This window comes from Acanthisitta chloris, unplaced genomic scaffold (assembly GCF_000695815.1).
Source record: "Acanthisitta chloris isolate BGI_N310 unplaced genomic scaffold, ASM69581v1 scaffold4561, whole genome shotgun sequence".
In the NCBI taxonomy this organism is placed as follows: domain Eukaryota; kingdom Metazoa; phylum Chordata; class Aves; order Passeriformes; family Acanthisittidae; genus Acanthisitta; species Acanthisitta chloris.
In genome coordinates, this window is record NW_008655423.1 from 24,000 (window position 1) to 50,482 (window position 26,483).

General features: G+C 37.4%; 1 protein-coding gene across 1 annotated transcript in view; it reads left to right on the forward strand.

Annotated features, from left to right (window-relative positions):
• NEBL (nebulette) overlaps nt 1-21,611 on the forward strand; it is a gene marked incomplete at its 5' end in the record, with an annotated part of 44,954 nt that extends 23,343 nt beyond the window's left edge. The window contains 2 exon segments of the mRNA XM_009083893.1: nt 15,693-15,808; nt 21,435-21,611. Of these exon segments, the coding sequence (XP_009082141.1) occupies nt 15,693-15,808; nt 21,435-21,611 (293 nt within the window).
• Between the last annotated feature and the right edge of the window lie 4,872 nt (nt 21,612-26,483).

A 26,483-nucleotide genomic window follows, 5' to 3' on the forward strand; every position in this document is an offset into this window, starting at 1 on the left:
GCCAGGGTTTGAGCACTTGCAGAGAGTTCCCATTGCAGCAGAGAAATAAAAGCCAGAGCTAAGTAATTTGACTTAATCCTAACGATTTGCAAGGAAGTGCTGTTTCTGTGAACACACTCAGAAATCAATGGCAGAATATAGTATCTTTGGTCAGAAATACCTTTTATGGCAGTGTCCTATCCAAAATGTCATTTAGTGCATAACCACAAGTTGAGTTTGCCCTTGACCTTTTAACAGTATTTCTTATGGCATACCACAGGGAATAAGAACAAATTCCCTTCTGCTGGGATTTCATGACTGGTTCTCAAGCAGTTTGTACTTTTAGATCTAGCAGTGTTTCTCAGTGGCAGTTGTTCAGTCTGATGGTGTGCCAACATGACAGACAGTTGGAGACTTGTAACCAATTTTACAGTCTTTGAGTGTTTTTGGCCTTGTCTCATAATCTTTCAGATTCATATTGTTTAATTGCTGATTTATTCTAGATATCTTTACTGATCTTTGACCCACAATTCAAGTCTTCCACTGCTGATGGAGTTGTTCTTAACTACCTCTTCCCAGCCCTTAGCTGCGTCCCTGACTTTATACCAGATGTTAAAGGCCTTACTGAGATCTAAATAACTCTCTCTTGTCTTTGGGGAATTTCAGTAACAGCATCACAGGGAGGCTACTATTATTTTTCACTAGAATTGCTTCTTCCTGTTTGATTCCCTGACCACTGTTTTAGGTGATGATGATGAGCTGAGCCAAGTGTGCCTCTCAGGGCTCTTTCTCTACAAAATTGGTAGATGTTTGCATGATGTAAGCCCAGGAAAATCCCTGTTCTCCCTTTTAGTGTATTGCAGATAAAACTGGATAGGAAACAATTGTTAAGACCTTGCAGGGAGCCTGATGCAGGTCATGAACTTTTGTTTCAATGTTCTTTTTGAAATTACTTTTCAGCTTTGTGTTTTACAGCTTCTCCCTGTGAGTGTGTTGCAAGGCTGAGTTCATGGCATCACTGAGGGTTTTTTGGCCATGTTGGATAGAAGGTGTTGCAGTAGAGCTTCTCAGTCTGTCTAAATCCTTTGTAATCAGTTACTGCCCTAACTAAGTACCATTTTACTGGCAAGCCATTCTGTAGCACTTCCCCAAAACACTTGTGTGCCACAATTTTTTGTAAAATTGTCAGCAGTTTTTCAAGTAGTTATTTTCAGCTTGGCTAAAGAGGAACAGAAGCTGATGATTTCTCTCTTTCAGTCCTGCTTTTAATCCTGATTTTGCGACTTCTCAGGCATGGAACTATTCCTTCACTTTTGAGAAGGTTTTTCAGACTATTTTATTCAGAAGGAGAAGATGAGATATATGGATGTCAGATTTACTTTTGTTGGTGAAGACAGAATAGGAAGTTTTTTTCTCCACAGAACACTGTAGGAAAAAAGGCAGCAAAGTTCCTTTGCTTTCAATTCAGGTCTTTCTAGACAGCGTTGTGTCTGACAAATATCTCAGCTGTGGTGTTTTGGGGTTTCTCTTTGACTTTAATTTTCTGTCTGTCCTGATTTTCACTGCAGTCTTGTGCACTGGTTTTCTTTGAAATCTTTTCACACTCACTCTCTTGCTTCCCTTACTTCCCTAACAGTAAAGTCCCATTCTGCTAGTTTGTATTCAGGTCCCAGGAGAAGATGATTCAGTTCATATGCCTCAACACCTCTTCCAGTCTTTCGCTGTTTTGGACAGCTGTATTTGTATTTCAGCCATCTGTTCCAGGAAGAAGATGAATTACTTCTACATTTTGGACAGTTGTATTTGTATTTCAGCCATCTATTCCAGGAAGAAGATGAATTACTTCTACATCTAACTCCCATTTACACACAGTTATGGAGTTTTTGGGGTCTGATGACAAAAAGCAACACAGGTATCACCTGATTGTACTTCTTGTATTCGTGGTCTCTCCAGTGATTCTCAGAAGTTGTGCTAAAGCATGTATTTTTAGAAAGGTATTTTCTCCTATTTGAAAGTCTCCATATAAAATGAATCTACTGTCTTTCGCTAGTAACTTACTTCAGTAAGTGAAAATGGCTTTTAGCTCACACCCTCACAGCTGAAGACTGTTTTGTTTAGTTCCATTCCCCCAAAGGGCAGAGTAAAAATGCTTGAAAGTAGCACAAATTTGCAATATTGGAGACCTTCTTTTGAAAGGTTTGTTATTTTAGAACACTTTCTAAATGCATTCTTCACAGTAGTTCCATTCCTGGAGACTGAGGAGGGGAAAGGACTTTTTAACCTTCGAGTGTTAAGATGTGGGATGACAGAAGATACATACATGGATTTGTGGTACAGGATCCAGTGGTAATGACAGAAACTAAGCTCAGTTGCTCAGCTGCTGTGTGTGTGCAGGTATAGACAAAGAGTGGCAAGATGAAGTGAAGGCTATAACATTTGGGCTTAATTAATATTTATCTTCAGACCCATTGTTTGTCGTAAGCGAAAAACCAAAATACTACAGCCAGAGGAAATTCTAGTTTAGGACTAAAATGTCAAACAATTTAAGTCTTTGGAAGTACAGAAACTTGTCCTTAAGGGAGTTGACCTAGTGCCTATGAGGATCACTCAGCTACCACTGGAACAAATTCCAGGCTTTGACATGATGGCAGAAAGTGCACACATTTGTTTGCTGCTAGAACAGAGAGTCCTGGGGACTGAGCAGATGATAGCAGATAAGCCCTGGCACTGCTACTAGGGCTACCATTTTCATCACTTCTCTTCTGAGATTATTTGGACTCATTTTGAGGTGAAGAATTCCCCTTAGTGTATATGGAATGAGAAGACCCATCTGCAGTAAAGAGCATCACTGTTATTTTAATTTCTGTTATTTATTAATTTTCTTTCTCTCTTTTGTGCAACAGTTTGTGTGCATATTTTGTTTTCATTATATTTCAGTGCAAGTGTTTTGCTTAGTGTTCCTGTTTTGGTTTGGTTATTGAAGTCCTTTTATGCAGCTTTCCTTCAATCCTGTTTCAGTTGCAGAATGTTTTCATTCTACTTTCTATTTTTCATTCTCTCCATTTTTATTTTAATTATGTTTCAACATATTATATCTTTGTAGGACTTTCTGTTTACACTCTCCTGTTTTTCTTTAATTTAAATAAGCAGGTTTTTATTTAATGTTACCAAGTTTTGGCTTCAGTCTGAAGGTTTCTAATTTGAAGTGATTGCAATGAACTTCCTACAATAGTTGAATTTAACTTTTTGGTCCTTGATACATCCTTTTCTCTTTCTAGTTGAAACCCTCAAGGTTGATTTTCTCCTCTTTTGCTTTTAACTCTTCCTTTTTTTTGTCTCTTTCCTCTTTACATTTAGTTTATTTGGTGTGCATCAGCATGCAGACAAGACATATACATTTTTTCCTTACCATATGTTCAGAATTTTTCAGTATAGTAAAGTGATCCTTTATCCTTATTTTAAATTGTTTGTAGTCTGTAGATGGAGAAAAATAAGAGGCAAGTATCAGTTCATTTTTGGTTATGGATATATTGTTATTCTGATGGGGAAAAAACATGATTTCTTGGTTATTTTCTAAGTCATCATATTGTCTGAAAAGCTATATAGACATCAGTCTGTAGGAGACAAATTAGGCTCCATGTTCTCCCAAAAGCTCATGTTATGGAGGGGAAATTTCAAGTGCATTTTGTTGTATTTTAAAAATGAGTGCTGATATTTTATGTATTTGATTGGAGCCATTGTGTTGCTGTTTGGCTGCATGTGTGCTATTTACACTTGTCTCCTTCTGCCCAAGTTCTTCAGATTAATTTTGCCTGCTGCCACCAGGCAAGTAGTAGAATTACCATAGAGAGGCCTTGATCTGAGGTTTAAGGTCTTTTGTTCTGTATTCTAATGAAAAGGGTCTGCTGCTAACACTCAGCTCTCTCACTGTGCCTGAGAAACTACCTGCTTTTACCCACACTGGCAATCAGACACACAAATTTCAAGAAACCATGAAATTCTGCTATATCCTTCTAGCCTCTTAATTTTTGTTGCCAACCTTCAAAGTAACCTGTAGATTGCTATGCAAAAACTGAGAATTTGTGTTAGATACTTCATTGATGCAAAAAAGAAATCCAGAAAAGATTGGTGCAAACAACCTCTGAGGAATAAATATGGCAAATGGGCATTGCTGGCAATTTGACTCCAAAGTCTATGAAGACTGCAGAAAGCACAATACTGCAGTATCTTCCCATGGCATATGGGTACTTGAAGTTTTGAAGTCTTTATATAGCTTGGAGTGGAAGTTATATCAATGAGAAACAATAAGTCCTTTCATCTCTCTCCCTGGTGATGTGTTCTCCTTGTGCAATATGAGCCTGCTGAAGAAGAAAGGCTCCAGAGCAGCTGGGCATGCTCTCTTCCCTTTCTTGAGACTCTGGGGGTTCTCTTTCTCCATTCTCACTGAGACAGGAATGTGTTGTAGGCCATTAGAAGAACTGCTGTTTGAAGTGCAGTGTGAACACAACCCTGAAAATAGCAAATGTGTACTTCATGTACTGTTGTGATCACTAGTGCTGTGTACGAGCTCATGGAGAGGGATTTTCTTCCTCAGCACAACACTGATGTTTTAAGTGTTAATTTCAGGGATGTCTCCTCTCCCCCTAGCACACACCAATATCTATGAGTCTGTATTTAAAATGGTTATTTGTAGGATTTGTCTGAGGCTTTGATGCCCACTGATATGTACCACAGGAAATCCTGGGATAAGGAACTCTGTTGCTGCTTCTGTTCCTGGTTAGTCTGCTCAGAAGACAAACTAGTCAGATGAAATGGAGAAGAAACCTCTTCATTTCATGCACTGGAATTGCAGAGATGCTCACTGGTATGTGGGCCAGGGAGTCTCCTTACATTGGGATAGTGGTAATTATCTTCTTCTGTACCAGCAGATAGAAGAAGAAGAGGAGAGGAAGCTGGATTTGATTTCCTTCCTTGCTCTATCCTTCCCATTATTTTTTCTAAAACCCTCTCTGGCTTTGAGTTTGGAAAAAATCACCATCGGTAAAAGACAGGTAAAATCAAAAAAGAGAGATTAATACTTGACTGCTCTTTATATTGTGATAGAGAGATCTATCTTCCATCTCCAGGTGCAGCTGGCAGGAATACAGGGCAGGAATCCTTCACCCTTCTTTGCATTCATATTCAGTTGCTAAGCTCTGCCATTCTAAGAATTTGTAGCTTCTTTCTCTAATGCACAAGGACAGCAGTTGAGTTCAGCAAATATACATGAATTCAAACTATAATTGAAGGTGTGTGGATAATGTAACATGTTAACATAACCTTCATTTTACTATTTTCTTTTGTGAGGAAGCCTAGAGCAAGACCCTGTCTATTCACAATTTCACTAGGTGTTGCAGTTTCCTCTAGTACACCATGGCCCCACTAGGACAGAGGATGACTCAGGGTGGCTTGAAGACATTTGTGCCTTCATAAATAAAATAACATGGTCTGGTGTGCAAAGAAAGAAAAGGCAGATTGTACTGTTTTTTCAGCTGAGACATGCTGCAGCTTAGGTTGAATGTCAGGCAAAAAAGTCAGCTGGTGGTGAGGTTTGTTTGTGACACCAAATCCTGACTGCAATTCATATTCAGAGCAGGATGACTGTGATTTGGTTATGTCCCAAGCACAATACCAGTGGGGGAAATGGGGATGTGTACGAGTATCATGGTATACCAGCTGTTAATAGACACATAGGTGAAACTCTTTGGACTGTACAGCTACCATTGAAGACTAATTCCAAGGTAATATTCATAGGGGTGTTGAACAAAATGAATGGGATAAGTCCTTTTATATTCACACTACTAGAACAATTCCTAAAACACAATATAGCCTGTGTAGCCCCTGTTAGTAATTCTTTTGTCTTCAGTTTGCAACAGAGTATTTAATGTATTAAATCTGCTTTCATGAGGAAAGTGAGTGAATTAAACATCTAGAAAAGATTTTGTAGTAGAATATTCAAAACAGATTTTTTTGTCAGTTGCACTGCATTTAACTGGTTTAGAATATTCTGTGTTCATCATAATAACCCTAAAATTACATTTTAGGATTCAAAACTGGGGAGAAACAGGACTCTAGTTTTAGGGTTAGATGCCAAGTAGTTGAAGCAGTTTTCTTTTTACAGTGCTGTAGTAAGAATTTGTCAGTGGGATCTGGAAGGGGAAAAAATGGTTTGTATTTTAAGTGAACTAAATTGCAAGTGGAGTAGATTGTTGTAACTGCCCATTAAGTCCTAAATGTCAGATATAGAATTCAAAAAAGTTTTCAAATCCCTTCATAGAAGTTGAATGAAGACAATAATTATAATTTATTCTAAATTGTAATTTTGTGTTGTGTTCACTTCATTTTATCCTGTCTTTTTTAGCAAAACCCACAAGAACATGTGAGTATGAGTGAATATTACAAACAGCCTCTTCCTATATTTTTAAAGGCTGATAACCTTTAGAAATATTTTACTTACTGAATTTCCTGAGAGATCATTTAACACCCTATTTTATGACAAACAGCTTTAGCTTTCATGTGAAAAAGCTTTTGTTTGAAGGGGCTGCTATGGAATTGCATTTATCAAATCAGTTCCTCTGAGTGTTTGTGGTCTTGATGTCCTAAATGGCCATTCCAAAGGCAGTTTGGGGAAGCTGATGGCATTTTCTGATCATCAGAACTGTCTGATCTGCCAGAACAGGACTGGCTTTTGCTTTTTGCAGGCTATGAGGCTCTTACCACCTCACTGCTCCACAGTCAGACACAGGCAGGAACTCTAGGAGTTGTTTGAGATTTGGCTTCTTCTACTCTTCAGTGGGCAGAGCACTAGATTATGTGTATTTAATACTTTACGACTCTGACAGTAATGTGTCAATGATCACAAAGGCTTTTGAGCTGTGATTCAGTATCCTCCAATCCCTGGTTCTCAGTAGAAATGATGCTCTAAGGAGTATCCACAAGCACTTCCTGGCAAAAGTATTCCCCGTGTTATTGTCCTTTAAAAAAGAGGGTAAATGTCCTCTTGAATGTCATCTTTCTTTGTTAACTGTAGAAAACAGGACAACCTGGGTTCCTTTCATTTTTCTCTAGACTGTGACATTTAATATCTGCTTGCAGCCCTGGCTTCCAGAGACTGTGCTAGCCTGGGCTTTCTCTGAATAGATCACTTTTGTGCAGTTCCTTTGAAGGGAAATGAAAGCCATATTACTTTAAAGGAAAAAATTGTCCATGAAAGACTGGCTTTTTGGAGCACAAAGATTCAGAACCCTCAGAGAGGCCAGAATGGACCTCAGGAAATAGTATGCCCTGTAAAAGAATATAATGGAATTGATGCAGTCACCATTCCCCAAACATGAAGAATTAAGAGTAAGGTCTGAATCACCAGACACATAGACCATGATGTATTCGACAGAGAGGTTGACAATTGTTCTTCCACCACTGTTCTGGCTAGTACTTCTCAAATTCCCACTCCATCTGCTATTGGATTTATGATGGACTTATATAACAAAGAGCAATGTAACTATTATCAGTGACAGTGCCTGTTCATACAAATCAGGAACTTTGGACTGATATATGAGATAGTTCTTGCCTAAAAGGAAACTACAAATAAAACACAGGATTACATATGTCATGAGTGCATCAGACATTCTTCTGGTTGTTCCTTTCAAAATTTCTTCATTTTCTTTGATGTTTGCTAAACAGTTATGTGAGATCTTCTATTGTAATTTCATTCAAAATCAAATTTTAATTTCTTATGTTGAAATTGCTTTGAAGAAGAATAATTGCATGATTCTGTATTTCCTGTAATAATATACTTCAGTTTACATGGTGGTAAGAGTAATAATTGCATGATTCTCTATTTCCTATAATAATATACTTCAGTTTACATGGTGGATACATATTGTTAGTCTTAATTATTATTAGATGATAAAATGGTGTTATAAAATAATGATGCTCACAACAATCTTAGTCTAATCATACACTAATGAAGTTTAGTTTAAACTGTTTAATTTTATATATCGTAGTATGTCAGTAAGTAGTCTTGAGAGTAGAGACATTTAGATTTTTTTGTATCATTAATAATTAATGTTAGTTATTTTAAATACAAGATAATCTTGTTGACCACTTCATTGTTCTTTAAGTATTTGAAAATGGCATGGTTGATTTCTTACATCTTTAGAATTTAGGTTATGGAAACTTCCTAAGCTTGTAATGTTCTGAATTTGCCACTGACTCCAAGTAGTTCAGAGCTTCAGTTGTAATGAGGTCAGTAGCCTGGCAGATATTTATTAACATCCTGTGTGAATTAGGCCATACTTCCAGGTTGTTATTTCAACAACCTAATTATATCTGGGTTTGATATTCCAGTTTCCTAACTAATACTGACTCCTGTAATGGATAGTATGCAGACAGACTGCTGCTTTTGACAGCACCACTGAGAGCAACCAGCCTGGTAGCTCAGACATCCAGGAAAGTTGGCTGACTGACGAGTAAAGAACCAGGAAAAGACGGGGGAAAAAAATAAAAATAAAAGAGATGAAGAGAAAATTACTGTTACAAGAAAAAATGCCAAGATGCCTTACCATGATGTTTTCTACTGTTCTAAAAACAGCACTGTTCTGTATCAGGTCTCACCATCTGCAGTCTTCAGGTTAGTGCTTTTTGTATGCTTACGCAGTCTGAACTATTCCCACTAAATCTGACTGGGCTGTGCTATTCTTTCTGATTAGAAAGTATCAAAACTCTGTATCAGATAAGAGTTATAATCAGTTTAGAATGTGTTTTTCAATCTTCTGGCTTATTTGAAAACTTTAGTCTGAGCAATTTAATTTTAGAGATGACTGGGAATTTTTGAATGTTGTTCATCAGAAAATCGCAATTTAGGGCCAAACTTTTTTTAATAGGAATGGATCACTTATGATTAACGTCAATGTTGTTCATCAGAAAATAGCAATTTAAGGCCAAACTTTTTTTTATAGGAATGGATCACTTATGATTAACGTCTCCATGCCAAAATCTCCCAATTTCTGAAGTTTTAGATTGTTAAGGTTATAGCTTGTCATTTGTAAAACAAACAATCCAGCTTTACATTGAAGTATGTTTAATTTTGAAGAGCCATATAAATTATAAGAAAGATTGAAAATGATAAAAATTAAACATAGGCATTTTGAAATTATTTGCATCAAATTGTTGCTTTACCCACCTAAAAAAAATTCTATTTCTATGAACCTTTGGGATTGTAAAAAAAATTTCATCGCAGTTTGGGACAGTATTTATATGAACCTTTGGGATTTAAAAAAAAAATTTCATCGCAGTTTGGGACAGGAGCATTCTTGTCAATCAGTTCTGCACTGTAAAATGATTAATGAGGGTTTCTAAATGCTATCTGTATCGAACATATTTGTATCCTTGAGTTTGTTTTCTATACTCCTCTGGCTGTTTTTTTATTGTGTCCTTTCAAGATCACCCCCTCACTCAGTACCATGGGGATGCTGCAGAGTTCTGTACCTCTTACCAACCTCGCTGGGCAATCCTTGCACATTCATTAAAGTCTCTTAAGTTCTCTGATACCTGTTTTTACTGTCAAGTAAACAGCTCTTGCTGGCTGCATTAGGCTCAATCTTCTCTCAACTTCCACTCTAACTTTTGCTGAATTCTGTGGAGGCCTAGGATGGCAGTAGTTGTGCCACATCCGAGCGCACAGGAGCACCTGCCTGTGTGCATGGGGGACTTTGTTTGGAGCTGCGTGCTGAGACACCTGGAGAGGCTCAGCTTGTTCGTGGTCTGAGCTCAGAGGGAGCTTGCACAGAAGTGAAGTGCTTGTGGGGTGGGAGGGCATACCTTGGGACAAACATGCTGATCTAGCTCTCTGTGGCCTTGGGTGCTTGGTTCTACCTCCAGCCTTGCACTGCATCTGTCACTGGTCTGATCCCTTCCTGAGCTGACTTAGCTCACCAAGCCAGCAGAAAAACAGCCCAGCTGAGAGGAAGGAAAGGGTGGTAGGACTGTTAGATTGTCTCAGCCCATGTGAGGCATCAACCCCACGTATGCAGTGAGAATCAGGGATGGACTTGCCTATAACCTATTTGAGACATATCACCTCATGACTCCTGGTGAGTTCTTCCAGCAGTCTTAACTTCAGCACAGAATGATGTTTAGAACACCATCTTTAAAAGCCTGCTAAAAGCTCATCTGTCATAGCAGTCAAGTTACTTTTCTTCTCTGTTTTTTTTTCTTTGTCTTTAACTTCCTATCCTCATCATATCTAACCTGCCTTTCTTGTGGTCAAAGCATTGAGATGCTTGTGTCTGATTAGCCTGTGATACAGGCCTTCTTTAAAACTCTTATTAAATTCTTGCCTGACAGCAATCATGTTCCATTTACGCTGCTGTTTATGCTTAGGCAGGATGCAAACTTCTGCAGAATTAATGTGTTAACCTCCTTCAAATCTCTCCCTAAAAACTAAATTCTGCAGAATTAATGTGTCAACCTCCTTCAAATCTCTCCCTAAAAACTGCTTCTCAAGGTGCTTATATGATTAATGTAATGCTGGGCTGAGCTCATCTCAAGTGCTTGTCCAGGAATGTGCACAGCATGGGAAGTAACCAGGATGAATTAGAAGGTTTGTGGTTGCCCAAAGAGGTGTAGTTAAATCTTCACCTCAAAGTAAAAATTGACAGGACAAGGCCTGAAGAAACCCAACCTAACTGCAAATTAGACCCGGGTTCTATGTGGGGGATGGACTATGTTACTTCTAGAGGATTCTTCCAACAAAAAAAGTCTCTTCAAATATTTGTAAATATGGTAATGATGGGGTGCAGCAGCTGGCATCTGGGGAAAGTGATAGAAAACTAAAAGTACTGAGCCAGAGTTTGTAACCAAAGTTACCTCTGTGACTCTTTGTGGAGAGTATCAGTTGTTATTACCCATCAGCTTCAACACAGCAATAACAGCTGTATTTCCTGTATTTCCCCAGGTTATATTTCCTTAACTATGTATTCTTGTAACTTGCACTGGGAGGTGGTCAAGGGGGTTGTGCCATTTGGGCACAGAAGTGTACTCTAGGTCTTCATGTCCCCACATGTGATTCCACCACTATGTCTTCTGTTGCATGGGACAAAAGGGCAAAAGCAACAAGGAACTGAAAGCTATGGGGAAGCTTTCAAAAGAGAGGCCATTAGGCCTGCTCTAGATGTTGTGACCTGTGGGACATAAGGCAGCAGAAAAATGAAACGGGAAGTACTTCAATATATGTGGAGCCAAATGATTCCCATAAAGCAGCTTGATCTGTTTTGGGGGAACTAGTCATAATGGCAGTAACACAGAGATGTATGGTGATGTTTTATTCTGGCTCTATTGCAGCTTTTGTGTCCCTCAGAAAATCTACAGCTTCATTTCTAGAGTCTTGTAGACACTAGAATTAAGCATGTACTAATCATAATCATAATCTTTTTACTTCGTGCTCTCTCATGTTGTTATTACAAAGTGTTGCAAAATTCATTGTGGCTTCCCTAAAGTCTTAGGAGTGTAACCATGAATTGAGGTAGTATAGGAAGTGAAATAAATGCTTTAAACTGCACAATGTCTGTGAGAGTAAATGAAGGGATTGTTATTTTATATCAGTTCCAGTAAATGGCATGTGTTGCAGTAAATGGCAGAAGTGTGGTAGTTAGCAGTGAGGATACATGGTTTTACCATGGTTCTGCTGTACAAAAGGATGAAAGAGAGTTTCAGTATGGTTTTGATACAATAGATCTTGGAACCTAACCTTGAAATTATTTTTATTTTTAGCATAAACACTTTTTTAAACTTTGTAGTTATACAATACTTGCTTAATGGTTCCTTTCCTGTTGCCACAATCTGACCTTTTTCTTTCCCAGTTCTTCTCAAAGCATGTCCCGATGAGTCCATGCTCTGCAGACCCATTGTCTGTGGCAGCATTGATACTCACTATCATTCTTTCAGCTGCTTCTTTTTCTTGAATGCTTCCTCTTTGTTTGCCTTATGACCATTCATTTTCCTTTCCATTTTCTCTGGGGAAGCTTTTAAAGTTATAGTAAGAGATATATGGTAAATTTCGTCAAGTGGATAATTTAAAATGAATTATCTGGCTTGCTTGGTAAGTGGGAAAAGAAAAAAAAAAAGAAGTAAGTTTTGATACATCAGAATGCATCTGGTAAAGTCTTAATGCAACAAGAAAAAACATCCACCTGTACTTCTGGGAGCATTGGGCAGCCCTCAGCTCCCTCACCAATAAATCTGGCTTCAGTTAAATGAATTTCACATTCCACCACTGTATTTTATTTTTCCCTTAGGTTAACTAAAACCTTTGCTTTTGCTGCTGCTGCAATGATGTTATAGAACTTTATACTTCAGTCTGAGTCAAAAGGTTGCAGTTAACTATGGGTGATGATGATGAGGAAAAGTCAAACTCTTTCTGTGCATCATTTAATCTCACCTTGAATTATCTGTATGTCACCAGAAACACAGCTCAGATTTCTTGTCTCTTCAGTATTCAGCTTATTTATGTGACTCCCAAATTGTCTTCCAAATAGACAAGCATCTGGATGCTTCTTAAGTATTTTTTGTAAAAACTTGTTAAAAAATAATGATTCTTTTTTGCAGCCCTAATACAGTATTCTTTTAATGGAAGAAAAAACCCCACGTGGAATTATTCAATTGTCTTCAACACTAATATGTGCTGATATGTATGCTCACATACATGATACTTAAATAAAGGACTAGAAGATAATTAGCATAGCTAATGCTAGAAATTCCTTCTTTTTGTTTTTATGGAATCTTTTTCTAATGCTTGTTTTCTAACTCTTCCCAAAATTTCTCCTGCTTTGGGTGAAATGCTTTATTTCTGTGGATTGATGGTTTCCATCAGCTCATGAGAGACTGATTGCTAAAGAGGAAAGCACATGTCAGCCCTGCTGCTGTCACTGGTCACAGGGGCAGGAGGTATGGGAGGCTGTAATGAAGTTGACCATCAGTAGACTTGCTGCCTTATGTGGACAAGGGATTATTGGTAGGAATTGAGAAAAACATGATTTGGGGAGAAGGAATCAAGAGAAAGAGGTTCCTGCCAGCATCTCTGTTTCTCTTAGGAAGAAGGAAGGGGCTCTCAGAGTGTCTGTCTCTGCCAGTGACCAGGGAAAAGCCACCAGACCTTTGTCACTGCAGAGCAGCCTGTGTGCTTACTGAGCAGTGGCCACTGTTGGCTGAAGATTCCTCTTCCTGTTAAATTAAAAAGTTCAGCTTTTCAACTCACATTTTACTGCTGGTATGAGGAGATGAGACTCTGTTGGCTGCTATGAACTGTCCTGTACTGATGCTGGTGGTGAATTAAGCAAGATGTATTAATTCCAGCTAGATTGCAGAACCTTTGATTAAATTATGTTTTTCTCTGTTTTCTTATGAAGGGCCACATCTGGTCATTTAGAAATAGCTTGTAGCAGCATTGAAAGATATTATTTGATGAATTTAGGACTATTCACTTAATGCATGGTAATCCTGTGAACATGTTAGTGAGCAACAATTCTCTGATGCTTTAAAATGTCTTTCTACTTTTATGTTGTTAGAATGTACTTATAAAACATTCATTATTTGTCATGTTCCAGTGCTGCATCTGATTGTGTATCACTTTTATTTCACCCACTTAACAAAACAATCTATTAATTACAATAGTCTGAAACATGTTTTCCAAATAAAAAAAAACCCCTAGTGAAGTATACACTTAACTTTACACGTATAGTAGAGCAAAAAGTAGCATCCCAAATTGTAATTATACACTTACCACATTTGAATATGCTAACTAAAACTAAATGGACATTTTAAGAAGAACCTTTGTTGAAATCAGTGATTTTGTTAGTTGGAGGAGCAGGATCAGTAAAATTACTTGCTGAAAACACAAGATTGACTTTTCTTTCTGAAGCAGTTCAGCAAACATTTTCTCAGTAATCCCTTTTCACATGCATTTCTTGTCCTCATCACTCAAGAAGCAGAGACAAACAGAATATTATTAGTTTAAATGTGAATACTTCTTACATGTAAAAAAATTTTTTTAAATGGGGTTTCCTACTTTTCCCATGTATTTTTTAATTTTATGAGTCCTGGATCCTTCCACGCATTGCAAACCCCACTAAATCCTACATTAGCTTTACTCCTTTGTGAATCTGTGTGTGATGGCTGCTCCAGAAGTGGTTCTTATTTCCCAGCAAGCTCAAGAGATCAATCTCAGAAAGTGTTGATCTGCTGAATGACTCCATGTTTGAAGATTTTTGACTCGTGTGCTGTACAGGCTCAATCTCTTTAAATGAAAGACAGATTTTGGCAAGGAGTTAGATAGAATATCAGCTCAATGGACCACTTGAAGAACTATCAGCAGAAATGAAGTTTCTTTTCAGTGTAGATAAATGAATTTCCAGTTGAACTAGTAAGATTCTGGTAAATAATAGTGGAGAGAGGCTAATAACATCCACACAAACCAGAAATCTTTATTCTGAGAGTGCATGAGAGTCTGGGCTAATAACATCCATACAAACCAGAAGTCTTTATTCTGAGAGTGCATGAGAGTCTTGTAAAGCATGAATGTATATGCAGTGGCTAAACTTTTAATCTTTAGATCTTCAGATTTTGAAAACCACTTCAGTCTCTCAATTTTCCTTCAAAAATGCTTATTGGCCTTGCTAGGAAAACAGTGAGTAGTCATTTATGCTGGGCTTATTTCTCACAGTTTTTTGATCAAGCATATGTTTAACACTCTGTTTCTGTCTGTTGCCAAGGTAAGGTGTTGGGGCAGATGGGGAAGGTTCATTGATGCTTTCCTAGTAAGCAATAGGCATTCCCTGTTGGTTGTATTAATGCTTTCAACAGCTCTTGGTACAATGGAAGTCAATATATTAATGATTAAAATACAGAATTGTTACAGTAATATAATTGTTAAAATTATGTGAATAAAATATATATTAAAGAGATGGAACAATTGAGTGGTAGAAGGTAGATAATGAAAAAGGTGGACTTTGAAATATTTAAGTAAGCACTGTTCTCTGTGTTTGACTAAGAATGTTGATGGAATCAGAATAACTGAGAATTTCAATGGGGAATGAAGTCACTTTTTCACTTTTCTGTGTCTTTCTGTAAATCACAATTCTCCCTTGTTCATAGCCCAATAAATAAGAGTTAGTTTGCAATGAGTGAAGAATTCTACTGAATTTCTACTGAAACATTTCAAAATATTTCTTTTTTCATCAATCTTTCCTTTTAAATGGCAGTTTATTGGACATCTATTTAATGCTTCACCTATGTCAGTATTAAAATTGAGTTAGTGGTGTCTCAAGCTTTCATACAACTTTTTATGGTCAGCCTTGTAATGGTGTGTTAAGCTTTTCCCTCCAGCTAAACACTGTTTGTGGATATGTATGACGATAGCTTAAGCTGCATTTATGTAGAAGTCAACCTATGAAAAGCCTTGTGTTGTATATGGAAATCATTCTGAACCATTTTATGTGGAGGGATTGTTATTGACAATGCAAATAATCTCCAATTTCTACAAACTGCTAGATACAGACTGCTTTTAAAGCTTAATTAACATATCTGTATTTCTTTTACACAGCCCCTGTTCTCCCTGGGGCATACCAGTGCTAGATACACTTTTAAAGCTTAATTAACATATCCATATTTCTTCTACACAGCCCCTGTTCTCCCTGGGGCATACCAGCAAAGCCCAACTCAAGGATATGGATACATGCACCAGACCAGTATGTCATCCATGAGGTCCATGCATTCACAGCCTCATTCAGCAAATCTGGTGAGTATTGGATTTGAAGGACAATTTTGTTTGGTAAGCAAACTTTTAAAGCTTAATTAACATATCCATATTTCTTCTACACAGCCCCTGTTCTCCCTGGGGCATACCAGCAAAGCCCAACTCAAGGATATGGATACATGCACCAGACCAGTATGTCATCCATGAGGTCCATGCATTCACAGCCTCATTCAGCAAATCTGGTGAGTATTGGATTTGAAGGACAATTTTGTTTGGTAAGCAACATCGTCAGCTATTGTGAAATCTCTTGAATATCAGTCAATTGATCCCCTTGAGTTTTACAGTGAAACTATTTTTCCTAGTCCTAAACATGAGTGACAGTCCTCATGTGTAAAAAAGATATAAGTGACTTATGGGCAGTGGTAAGAACTTTTACATCAGAATGCATTAAAAAAATCATTTATGATATCCAGAAGGCAGAGAAATAACTGAATCTTTTGCTTACTTAAAATAAATAGTAAATGCTTGGACAGTACTTCACAGACTGAACTTTGATGTTATGCTCTGTGATGAATTCATGCTCTGTGTGTGTGGACATGCCATAGCACTGGATGAAAAATACTGATCTCTTAAGATCACCCTGTTGGTTTAAATTAGTTTCAATTTTTTTGACTTGCTGATTTTGTACTAGCAGGCTTTGTGCCTATCCATATTACTTATTTCTGCTTGTATAAAGCTAGCTCAGACTCCAGATTGGTGTGCCCTTTCTAATTCAACAGAACAGTCACGCACTGGCTCGTGTCTGATTCAAACTGAGTTATACTGATGGGCAACTGAGAAGGAGTTTTATCATGAAACCATGGCCACGTCACAAAGTTCTTAATTGTGGTGGATGGGAATGTAAAGCTAGAGTGGATACTTCATTTTAGAAGCAACTGGCCATGGAAGGAGAGCTGAATGGGTATTCAGCTGGGATTTTTAAGAAATTGAGCTTTTTTTTCCTATTTGAACTCTTTATATATAAAGTTCAGTTTTAGTGGTTACCATATTTCTCAATATTCATATAGCTGCCTAGAGGTTTCATAGTTCAGATCCAGTCACCTTTAACCATAAAAATATTAACTTGTAATTTTGAATTTTAATCTGTTTTGAATGGTTGTATTTTTACTGCATCTGTGAATGTTTTTAGAGATGAAGAAACATTTCATTGTGAACCAAACTTAGAGCTTGCTAAGCTGAAAAACGCCGTTTGCAAGATTACCTAAAATTTGTATTTTTTTGTAAGACTGAAACTCTGTGACTTTTTATATTGTAAAGATCATGACATTGTGTGAGGTGTGGGTGCTTTCACCTGCCTGTGGCTTAGGGTGCTAACTTGCTGGAAAGTCTGAGGTCCAGATACCTGCAGCTTTGAGTGAGTCAATAACCTGAGAAACTCTTTGCACACCTGCAGGAAAGCTGATACTGGAATCAACCATGAATTTAGAAAAGGATTGCAAGGCATTTGGGCATCTGGCTGCTTTCCAAAAGGGCCAGAGTCCAAAACCTGAGAGACCTGGAAGCCTGGGCTTTGCTACCAGATTTACAAGTCCTTGGGAAGCAAAACAGGCAGCCTTCAAATCCAGCAGACAGAGCTGCCTGCAAGTCTTGAAAAGACTTAGCAGCCTTTGCAGCTATGTGGGCAGGTAGATGACTACTGTTTCTCCAATATGTCTCCATCTCAGTGACTTACCTGATGAAACAATATTTCAATCATCATTTATTTGTCTCTTCTTCCAGAACTGGGAACATGAAGGTAATAAGAAAAGGAAGAGAGAGATGTTAAAGGATTTTAGAAATAAAATTTGTGTAGTTCAACAGGATTTCTTATCCGTTTTGTGAATCTTGTCACTTGACATCCTTTTAAGTGATAATAGCTGTTTATCATGGGGAAAAAAGAAAATGCAAATATCATGGTTGGAACAGATCTTGCTGCTGTTAAAAACTGAGTGGATTTCCTTGTAGATAACAAACCCTAAACATTTCCAGAGGGAGGATAGCAAGGGCTGCTGGTCTGGTGCTGACTGCTAACTTGCCAGTCTGGTGAGGAAGACAGAATATGATCTTATCACCCTGAGGTGATGATTCTTCTCCAAAAGAGACATCTCAAATACATCTAGAAACCTGTCACTTTCTATGCATGTGCTGGGGGGAGGCCCCTGGTTGGCAATGTGTTTGGATGTGGTTATTTATGCAGAGTGAAGACTGATGACAGTCTGGGATGCTTTTAAAATGTTGTGTGGACATGCCATAGAAGATCTGACAAACTTACAAAATGTTTAGGTTCATTGCTTTCAGCTGCCTGTTCAGTTCTGGGCTTGGAGCTGTACTGCCAGAGATGCAGCATTGCCTGGCTGGTAGCAGAGGGAAGAAAAAGGAGAAGAAAGAGTAGGAGGAGGCTGGAGGAAAGAAATCTGAGACTAAATAGTGACCTCAAAGCACAAGTGTTTTTTGAGATGTAACTAAAAGCAAAGAAGGTGACAAGAGCCAGCCACAAGTGCCTGAGTTTGGCCAGGACACCTCCAGGATGAGAGTGATGAAGATCCCAGGGTAGGAATGATTGGAGACTTAGCTGCTGCAGTAAACCTCCTGCTTTCAGCTGGTTTGTTGTATTGTTCTCAGATCAGAGTCCCCAAGACATGTAAGGTTTATTTTATAATTTATTTTATAATCATGTCCACCAGTCTCCTATATTGAGAAACAGAAATTTTCTAATTTCTAAATTTTCAATTTGGTTTATTTAATTTTGAGCAGGATTTTCTATCAGAAATGATTCTAACACAATGTTTAGGTAGATTTTTTTCCAGATAAATTGTATTATTTTCTGATTCTCAACTTCTGCTTACTTTCTCGGAGCAGTAATGCATAATGGGCTGAATTAAATTGTTGCTCAGAGTACAAAGTGTTTTGTAAAAGACTCTTGAAGGCTGTTGGCCTCTTTGGAAAATGACAGGAGGTGTTCAAACAGCTTTAGATATCTAAAAGTGGTAGGAAAACAAAACCTATGTTGCAAGTTGGCTTTCCTTGATAGATGCTATATGCAAAGAACATTGCAACTGGTACTGCTCCTGTCAAGGAGCCATCCACAGAATAATTATCAAATGGTGGATGAAGTGGAAATATACATCTGTCAGCTCAGATCTGGCTGCAGAGCTGGGAGTATAATAGCTATGCTTCAGTTCTTCATATGCACAGGACTTACTGTTCTGTCTGAGTAGCAGCTGTGAGATAGACCTTCGAGGAGTGGGAGATAAGTGAGTGTTTGGCTGCTTTACAAAACTCCAAACTTTTCTTACACCCCCTTGTACTCAGTACTTGCTAAAATCACTACTGACAGTGGAATAATTCACTAAAATGCATTTTTAAAATCCCTATTTTGCATCCTTTAGGCATTGTAATTCTCAATTATATAGCCCAGACTACACTCTGCAGTGATAATTAGGTATTAAATGCTAACAGGATTATTATGGAGATTTCTCCCGACAGCCATTTAGCATCTAATTAGGTGTTAAGGCCGTAAATTTAGGTTTCTCAGCAGCAATTTGGGCCCTAATAAATTCTTTGAAAATTTGAAATTACTGGCTGGTCTTCACAACTGTGCCACCACAGTAGTCAAGCTGCCTTCAAGGAGACAGCAGTAGTATGTTCTTTGCCCTGGTGCTCGAAGGATGAGTGAGCATCCTTCTGAAAGAGCAAAAACTCTCTATTTTTCCAATTTTATGTTAGTTTAATAAAAAATTTAATCTCTTCCCTCAGTCTTTGCCCATTTAAGGGAGACATACAAGCATGGCTCAGAGCAAAATCCATTTGCTGCCTTATGCCAAATGTAGACTTACTACCATTTTTCTTAAATGGACCCTCTTCTGAAATAAAATGTTTAAAGAGCTAACTGCTGCTGAGCTTCTTGCAATAACATAGTTTTTCACTTCTTTTTTGGAGGTAGTTTCAAGACTCAGTAGAGAGACCAGGTGAAATAGTTGGGGAAAATGAGATTCTCAAAGGCAGAGGGTCTTCTGACTGCTAGTTTTTCAATTTGTGAATCTTTAAGGAATTTTTCTGTGATGATAGGACCCACCCAATTAGTTGCTGTGATGTAGTGCATAAACAATGCACTATATGCTTTTTTTCATCAACTTCCATGAACACTTAGAAGACATAAAGAAACCACTAAGAAAGCACATATCTCTGGTTGAAAATTGCTCTTAGTAGGGCAGCAAAATCACAAGGCACATCACAGAACAATTATACAGAGCAAGACTCAAATACAGTTCAGAGTAGGCTTGTCAGGAAATGTGGTCTGCAGTGTTTAAAAAGGAGTTGATTTCCCCATGCTGTTTAATCTGTGCTACCAATGATAAAGACAGAAGCAAGACAAAAAGTGTATTTCTAGCCTGGGAGCAATGATAATGATTTGCCATAAAGTGTTTGGATTAGATAATCCCACAGTTCTAATGTGTGACAAATGGTCTGCTCACTCTGTGTGGAGTAATCTCCACCTTTTCAGAAAATAGTTTCCTTAAAAATCCTCAAAAAACCTGTATATGAGATGGACTAAAACTAATCCAGAGCTGTTTTCCTGAGCTGGGAAACAGAACAAAGTTCGTTGTTTGTTAAAAGGTTCAGACAATAGTATTAGGCTTTAACTCAAACATTAGCTGTTTTGTTTGGGGTTTTTTCTTTAAATCATTGTACCATAAAAACTCAGCTAGATATGGTAACATAGCAAAAATTGCTGAAAGGGAAATTGAGTATTATCAGTGGTGCTTGAACTGCACTTGACTTCTGTCGAGAGCCAGGGCAAGGAAAAGAAAGTACTGCTGGGAATTTTAAAATGAGCTAGTTTTGTTCTCTTGTTAAGATATAAGGGGAGACTGTTCCCTCTGAGCTTGAAAATCCACTTTGAATTCTAGTAAATGATAGCATTTTACTGGTTATGAGTGAAAACAAATACTCTATTTAGAAAAATAGAGAAATCTTGGCTTACAGTGGGCAGAATTGTAGAGAAATTTGGCTTAGCTAATGATATGACTATGTTCAAAACAGAACATTTTAACTGAATATGCAAAAATGGGTATTTATAAAATTATTTTTTACAGACTTTTTGAAATCATCTAATTTTTTCTTTAGAGAATGATATATTAGTAATTCTTAATTTGAGGTAAAATCCTAATAAAATTAAGGATATTCATTGAGATGGCAAAGTTAATGACCTGGATGAAGCATGTGCTTCTTTTTCTAGCGAAGACACAGGAGAAGCTCTCTGGGAATCATGCAAATAGGGAGCAGAAGCACAGCTAGCCATGCCTGGATGTAATGAACTGTTACTAGGGAATTAATGAAACAACAGTTGGAATATTTCAAGATGTAGTGAATGTCTTGAAATCTGTTGGCATGAGGCCTTTGGACAGTGTAGGTTAACAAAAATAATTATTTTTCTACTCAGAACAAGGGGCTGTATTCTCTGTATATTTGACAGGGTGGAGAGGATACTTCTCCTTTCCAACAGATAACTTGTGATTTCTCCCTCTATTCTCTTTTCCTTCTCTTTTCCTCTTCTTCGTGCAAAGAGAAGGAATCTCTCTCTGTTTAGACTTGAGCCTTTACAGCCTTGTTTTCTTTCCTTCAACAGAGAACATACAGAGCTATGTATGACTACAGTGCTCAAGATGAAGATGAAGTTTCCTTCAGGGATGGTGATTATATCATCAATGTGCAACCAATTGATGATGGTTGGATGTATGGTACTGTTCAGAGAACTGGGAAAACAGGAATGCTTCCAGCAAATTATATTGAGTTTGTTAACTAATTTTTGTCTCTAGTCCTTTGAGCTTTATTATAATTTACTCGAAATCTAACCTTTTAGAAAAAAAATCAGGAGAATCTTTAAAGAATACATGACCATTACTTTATCACTGGTATAACAGTTTGCATTCTCAGTCAGAATCCAATTTAGAGTCCTTTAAAATACAGATAATCACAAGAAGCTCAGAGCTTTGAAAACAGCATTGCTTATAATAGTGCTCTCTCAAAACAAAAAGCATATACAGAAGCCTGGTGCTGCCAATCCTGTCAAGATTTCAGTCAATTAGCTGTTAAGGGTAAATACCTTTTTCCTACACCTCAAATACATTATTTCTCTTTATAAAAACAATGATTAAATTGATTCACTTCTTATGGCGCTCAAGTCACAGGAAGTTAACACACTGAGTTTGATCACATCTTCAAATTATTAGGGAGTTGTTTAATGTTTGGGTAGTTAGCATCCTAATAAAAATTAATATGTTGAGTAGGTAATTCAGTCATTTGAAATAACAAGTAATATGCCAGTAAAAAAAACAACATTAAAACTCCCTACTGCCCAGCAGCCTTACAGTAAACAGGTCTATTTTGACAGCAAAAATTTCCTGACTCTTGCATACCCACATTTATTCCTGGATTGCCCATTTTCTCTTACTTTCAATTGACCTGTCAGCTTTGCCTGCATACCTGCATCAGTTAGATCCATGTCTGGATTCATGGCTCTTCAGTATCAGTCTTTGCAAGGAATGTTCCATGAAAAACTCTCAAATACAAAACCTGTCAAGTCTTCTGTTTCCTTCTAATAATACTTAGCATTTAAATAGAAACTTTCATTAGGGCAACGTACAACCAATACTTGGTGTCAGTTCCTTTACCTTCACTGTGCTGCTGTAAATAACTCTCCCACCTGAGGCCCTGGTGCTGTGCAGTCACATCCACCTCCTTACCACAGGTAACTTGCTTCTGGCTGCTTTGCTGCTGAGCTAATGTACCTTCCCCTGCTGCAGAAAACTTGTGCCTCCATCCAGGAGTGAAGGAGAGCTCTGCTTACCGTAGTGCATTTCAGATCAATGGCCTATTTCTTCAGTTCTCTCCAAAAATCTTGGTGATCCGACGGTGGGTTGTACGCTTGCCAAATGATTAATGGTGGAGAAATACTATGTTTTCTTTTACTGACTCAATCTTTCTTGTAACTGACACTGAAGGGAAAGCTAACTAAATAAAAGTCCGACACACTCTATGCTATTAGGCTTCAGTTTATCCATCTGTAGGAAACAGAAAAAGTATTCTGCTGACAAACCTTCACATGTGCTATTTGCTGTCTGTTAACTCATGGTCAGAACTGGGAGATCCAGGTCTCAGGCTGAGGCTGAGGAGAGGATCAAACAACTGGTGACATACTGGACCTGTAAGAGGGACTGTACCAGCAGGTGTGGGTCACAGGGCACTGGTTTGGCCTTGGCTGGGCTCTGCACTCCCTCTCACCGAGAAATTACGTGAGGAAGGACAAAAGAGTTAGAGATTCATGAGGGAACTTATTCATGTGGATGCAGACACGTGTAAGGGAGAAAATGTTTTTGCTGATAATATAATTTGTGGAGTTCAGCCATGTGCTGGAGAAGTTAAATTTTGAGGAGCCCTCAGAATGTTGAACCTGCAGTGGTTTTCTTCCATTTCTAAAGTTTTTAGAGTAGAATTAAATATCGAGCTTATAGACAGTTTTGCGTTTCTTATTTCACGAAGTAGGTAACCCTGCCATACCTATTTAGGGAATAAAGAACTGGTTTTCTTCCATTTCTAAAATTTTTAGAGTAGAATTAAATATAGAGCTTATAGACAGTTTTGTGTTTCTTATTTCACGAAGTAGGTAACTCTGCCATACCTATTTAGGGAATAAAGAAGGAGGGTAATATGGATTTTTTAAATGTTAACTGGAAGTTGTCAATGCAAATACCTGCTAGTTCTATTTTTGCATACAATTAGGAACTGGAAAGCTTATGCAATTTGTTTTTAGGTCTTGCTAAGACAGGGCTGATTCCAGCTGCCAAGCAGAATGGAATGACTGCATAAAAAAAAAGTTAAAATGTCCATGACACTGGAATTGCCTGTGCTTTCTTGTCAGCAGCTTAATTTCAAGGCTAATGCTGACCAGGAGCAGCTACATTCAGAAAATGTGATTTAAAAGCTGAGATTTGCTACTGTAAATATGTGATCCTTATGGGTGACTGCTGTGATTTAAAATTCTTGGAAGTTTTGTGTTAAGGAGCTGCTGCTTCAGCAGACCCTTATGCATTACTGGTGACATCCACATGAAATTAGCCAACTTTGCAAGTCAAATGGAGTTTTCAAAAGGCTGATGTGGGATGCTGAAACAAGCAGTCTTCTTCTGTGTTGATTTTCATCAGCAGCCATCAACAGAAAGGAATTCCATCTTACACTGGCTGGAAAATGTTTCAATGATGCCTGAGGCACAATTGGCTGTCACTGCTGTGCTGCTCTATTAGCTGTGTAATGCTGACAACAATAAAAGCAAGGAGTCAGTTCGTTTACCAGATATGAATAAAAAGAAATATAGCGAATACATATATTGCATAAAGCTGCAATTTTTAGTGACTTATAAAAAAAGTGATTCTCCACCTATAAATACACTATCATTCTTCCTAAGTGAGATGACTTGCAGTGTTGAACACTATATGCATAGCAGTATATCAGAAAATGAACCTTTGGTGACATTAGAGAACTATGTTGTGCTAAACAATGGAAATAAAATTTCCTTTATGAATTTAGAATATTCATTAACCTGACAGAGTTGCTAAAGCAATTTACAAAAAAAAAAAAAAAAAAAAAAAAAAGATAAATTTGTCTTGAGAATGGTATGTCAGCAGAATTACTAAGATCTGGTTTAAGTTCCTCATTCATGTAGTCGAGTTTTTATGTCATATATGCTTAGAAATTCATATTTATATGGAATGGTTCCTGCTTTTTTATATAAAACAAACTATAGTGTTATTATGCAGCTTTGTTCTAAGCAATGCAATCAAAAGCCCAAAATGATCAGAGTGCAATTAAGAAAAATGTTTTTTTAAGATCTAAATTTTGTATGGTAGAAAAAGTAAGTAATAGAGTAAATTGTGCCAGCACAGGTTTTACAAGGCATATGTTGGAGCCTGTTACATGCAGTGTGATGTAGGGGTGAAAAGATGTTATATGCTGTGTTGCCACCTTTAAGGTAAATATTCCTTTTTTAGCACAGCATGCCCCCCTCACTGTACTTTCTCCCAGCAGTCAACATATTTTCTGGGGAAAGGAAAGGACTTTTGAGGAGCTGAATTTCCCAAGCTGTTCCAAAGTTCAGGTTGGAAGTTCACATGTTCCTGTTTTAAGCATTTTAGAAATAAAGAATTCTGTAAAGAATGCTGTAATTCTTGCTAACACAAATATAACTATAGAAAACAACATAGAGCATATTCATACATACACAGATGAACAAATGGGTGCCTTGCTTTTCATTCTCATTCTTGCCTGGCTAATCTTCATTTTCCAAACAAAGCTACGTACAGATACTGCAGTGGTAATTTTTCATTATGGAACATTAGCATTTAATCTTGATGAAACAGGGTTTTCTTGATTACATTTGACATACAATGAACTACTTCAGCAGATTGGGATTTGATGGAGAATCACCTCCCATGGATTATGTTTTTGACAAATGTGTCCCTACTGAGTGTTCCTCAGGGGATATGGAAGGTCTCCAGTACTTGGGAAAGGTAATAATTCTAGTTTTTATTGTACAGTGACTGCATGTCGTCTGGTACAATGAAAATAAAATGACAAATACGAAGGTCTTTGGCAGAAGGTGGTACAGGGTATAAAATGTTTTAATTAAGTTGATTAATATTCCATTTAAAACATAGAATATGCTTTAGTTAGTAAATGTTTAAATAATATACTGATACAGACAAAAGATGCTGTTGAAAGAAGTTCTCCAAACTAATGTGCTGGCAAATGCAAAGAAACTGGTGAGCTGTAGAAGAATAAACCATTTTGCAATGCTTTAGTGATTTTCTCCAGCTTTATGCCATAGGAACCCCATCTCTCCTTTGGAAAGAAAACCTGAAAGCTCTATTTCCTAAACTGCCTGCACTACAACAGTATATTCAAAGGAATTTCATATGCTTCTTGTGTCTGATAAATAGAATTTGCATATTGTACTTAAGTTGTAATCCAGTTGTTGTTGACATTTGTTTAATTATTATTATTTTAGGGGGGAAAATAAGCTATACTGTAGCATTTCAATCGTGTATTTAATATTACTATTAGAAATTGCTAGACCATTGGAAGACAGCAATGACTGTATTGACATTGATTAGCATGATGTGGAAACTCTCTCAGCTGTTGGTTTTTGCAGTGTGATATAAAAAGCAAAAATGAACCGCTGTGCAGTTTGGCTTATGTTTGCTTTAAAGTGTGTAAAGTTTTAGTTATTTTGCAAAACTGTACTGTATTTGGGGGCATACAGTTCTGAAGGTAACAATTGTTTTTCAAAGGACAGATAAACTTATTCTTGGATCATATGATGTATCATCTTAATCTGGCTTTTGTTATGCAGAAAGTTAACACCAGCTATTAAAATATATTTTAGTAGAAATGCTTTAATTCCTGTTTCTTCCTCTACACTGTGAATATTTAAGCTTTGGTGGACTAGAGCAACATCATGCTGCCCAAAGTACTAACCTATGCAAATTAGTTCACATTTTAGTTGATGTCACAGTGGATGTAACATAACAATTTATTTTGCATAACATTAAACATCATTCAAATAAAATCTTAAACCCAGCACTATGTATGTATTATATTCGTAAACAGTACTCTGTAAAGC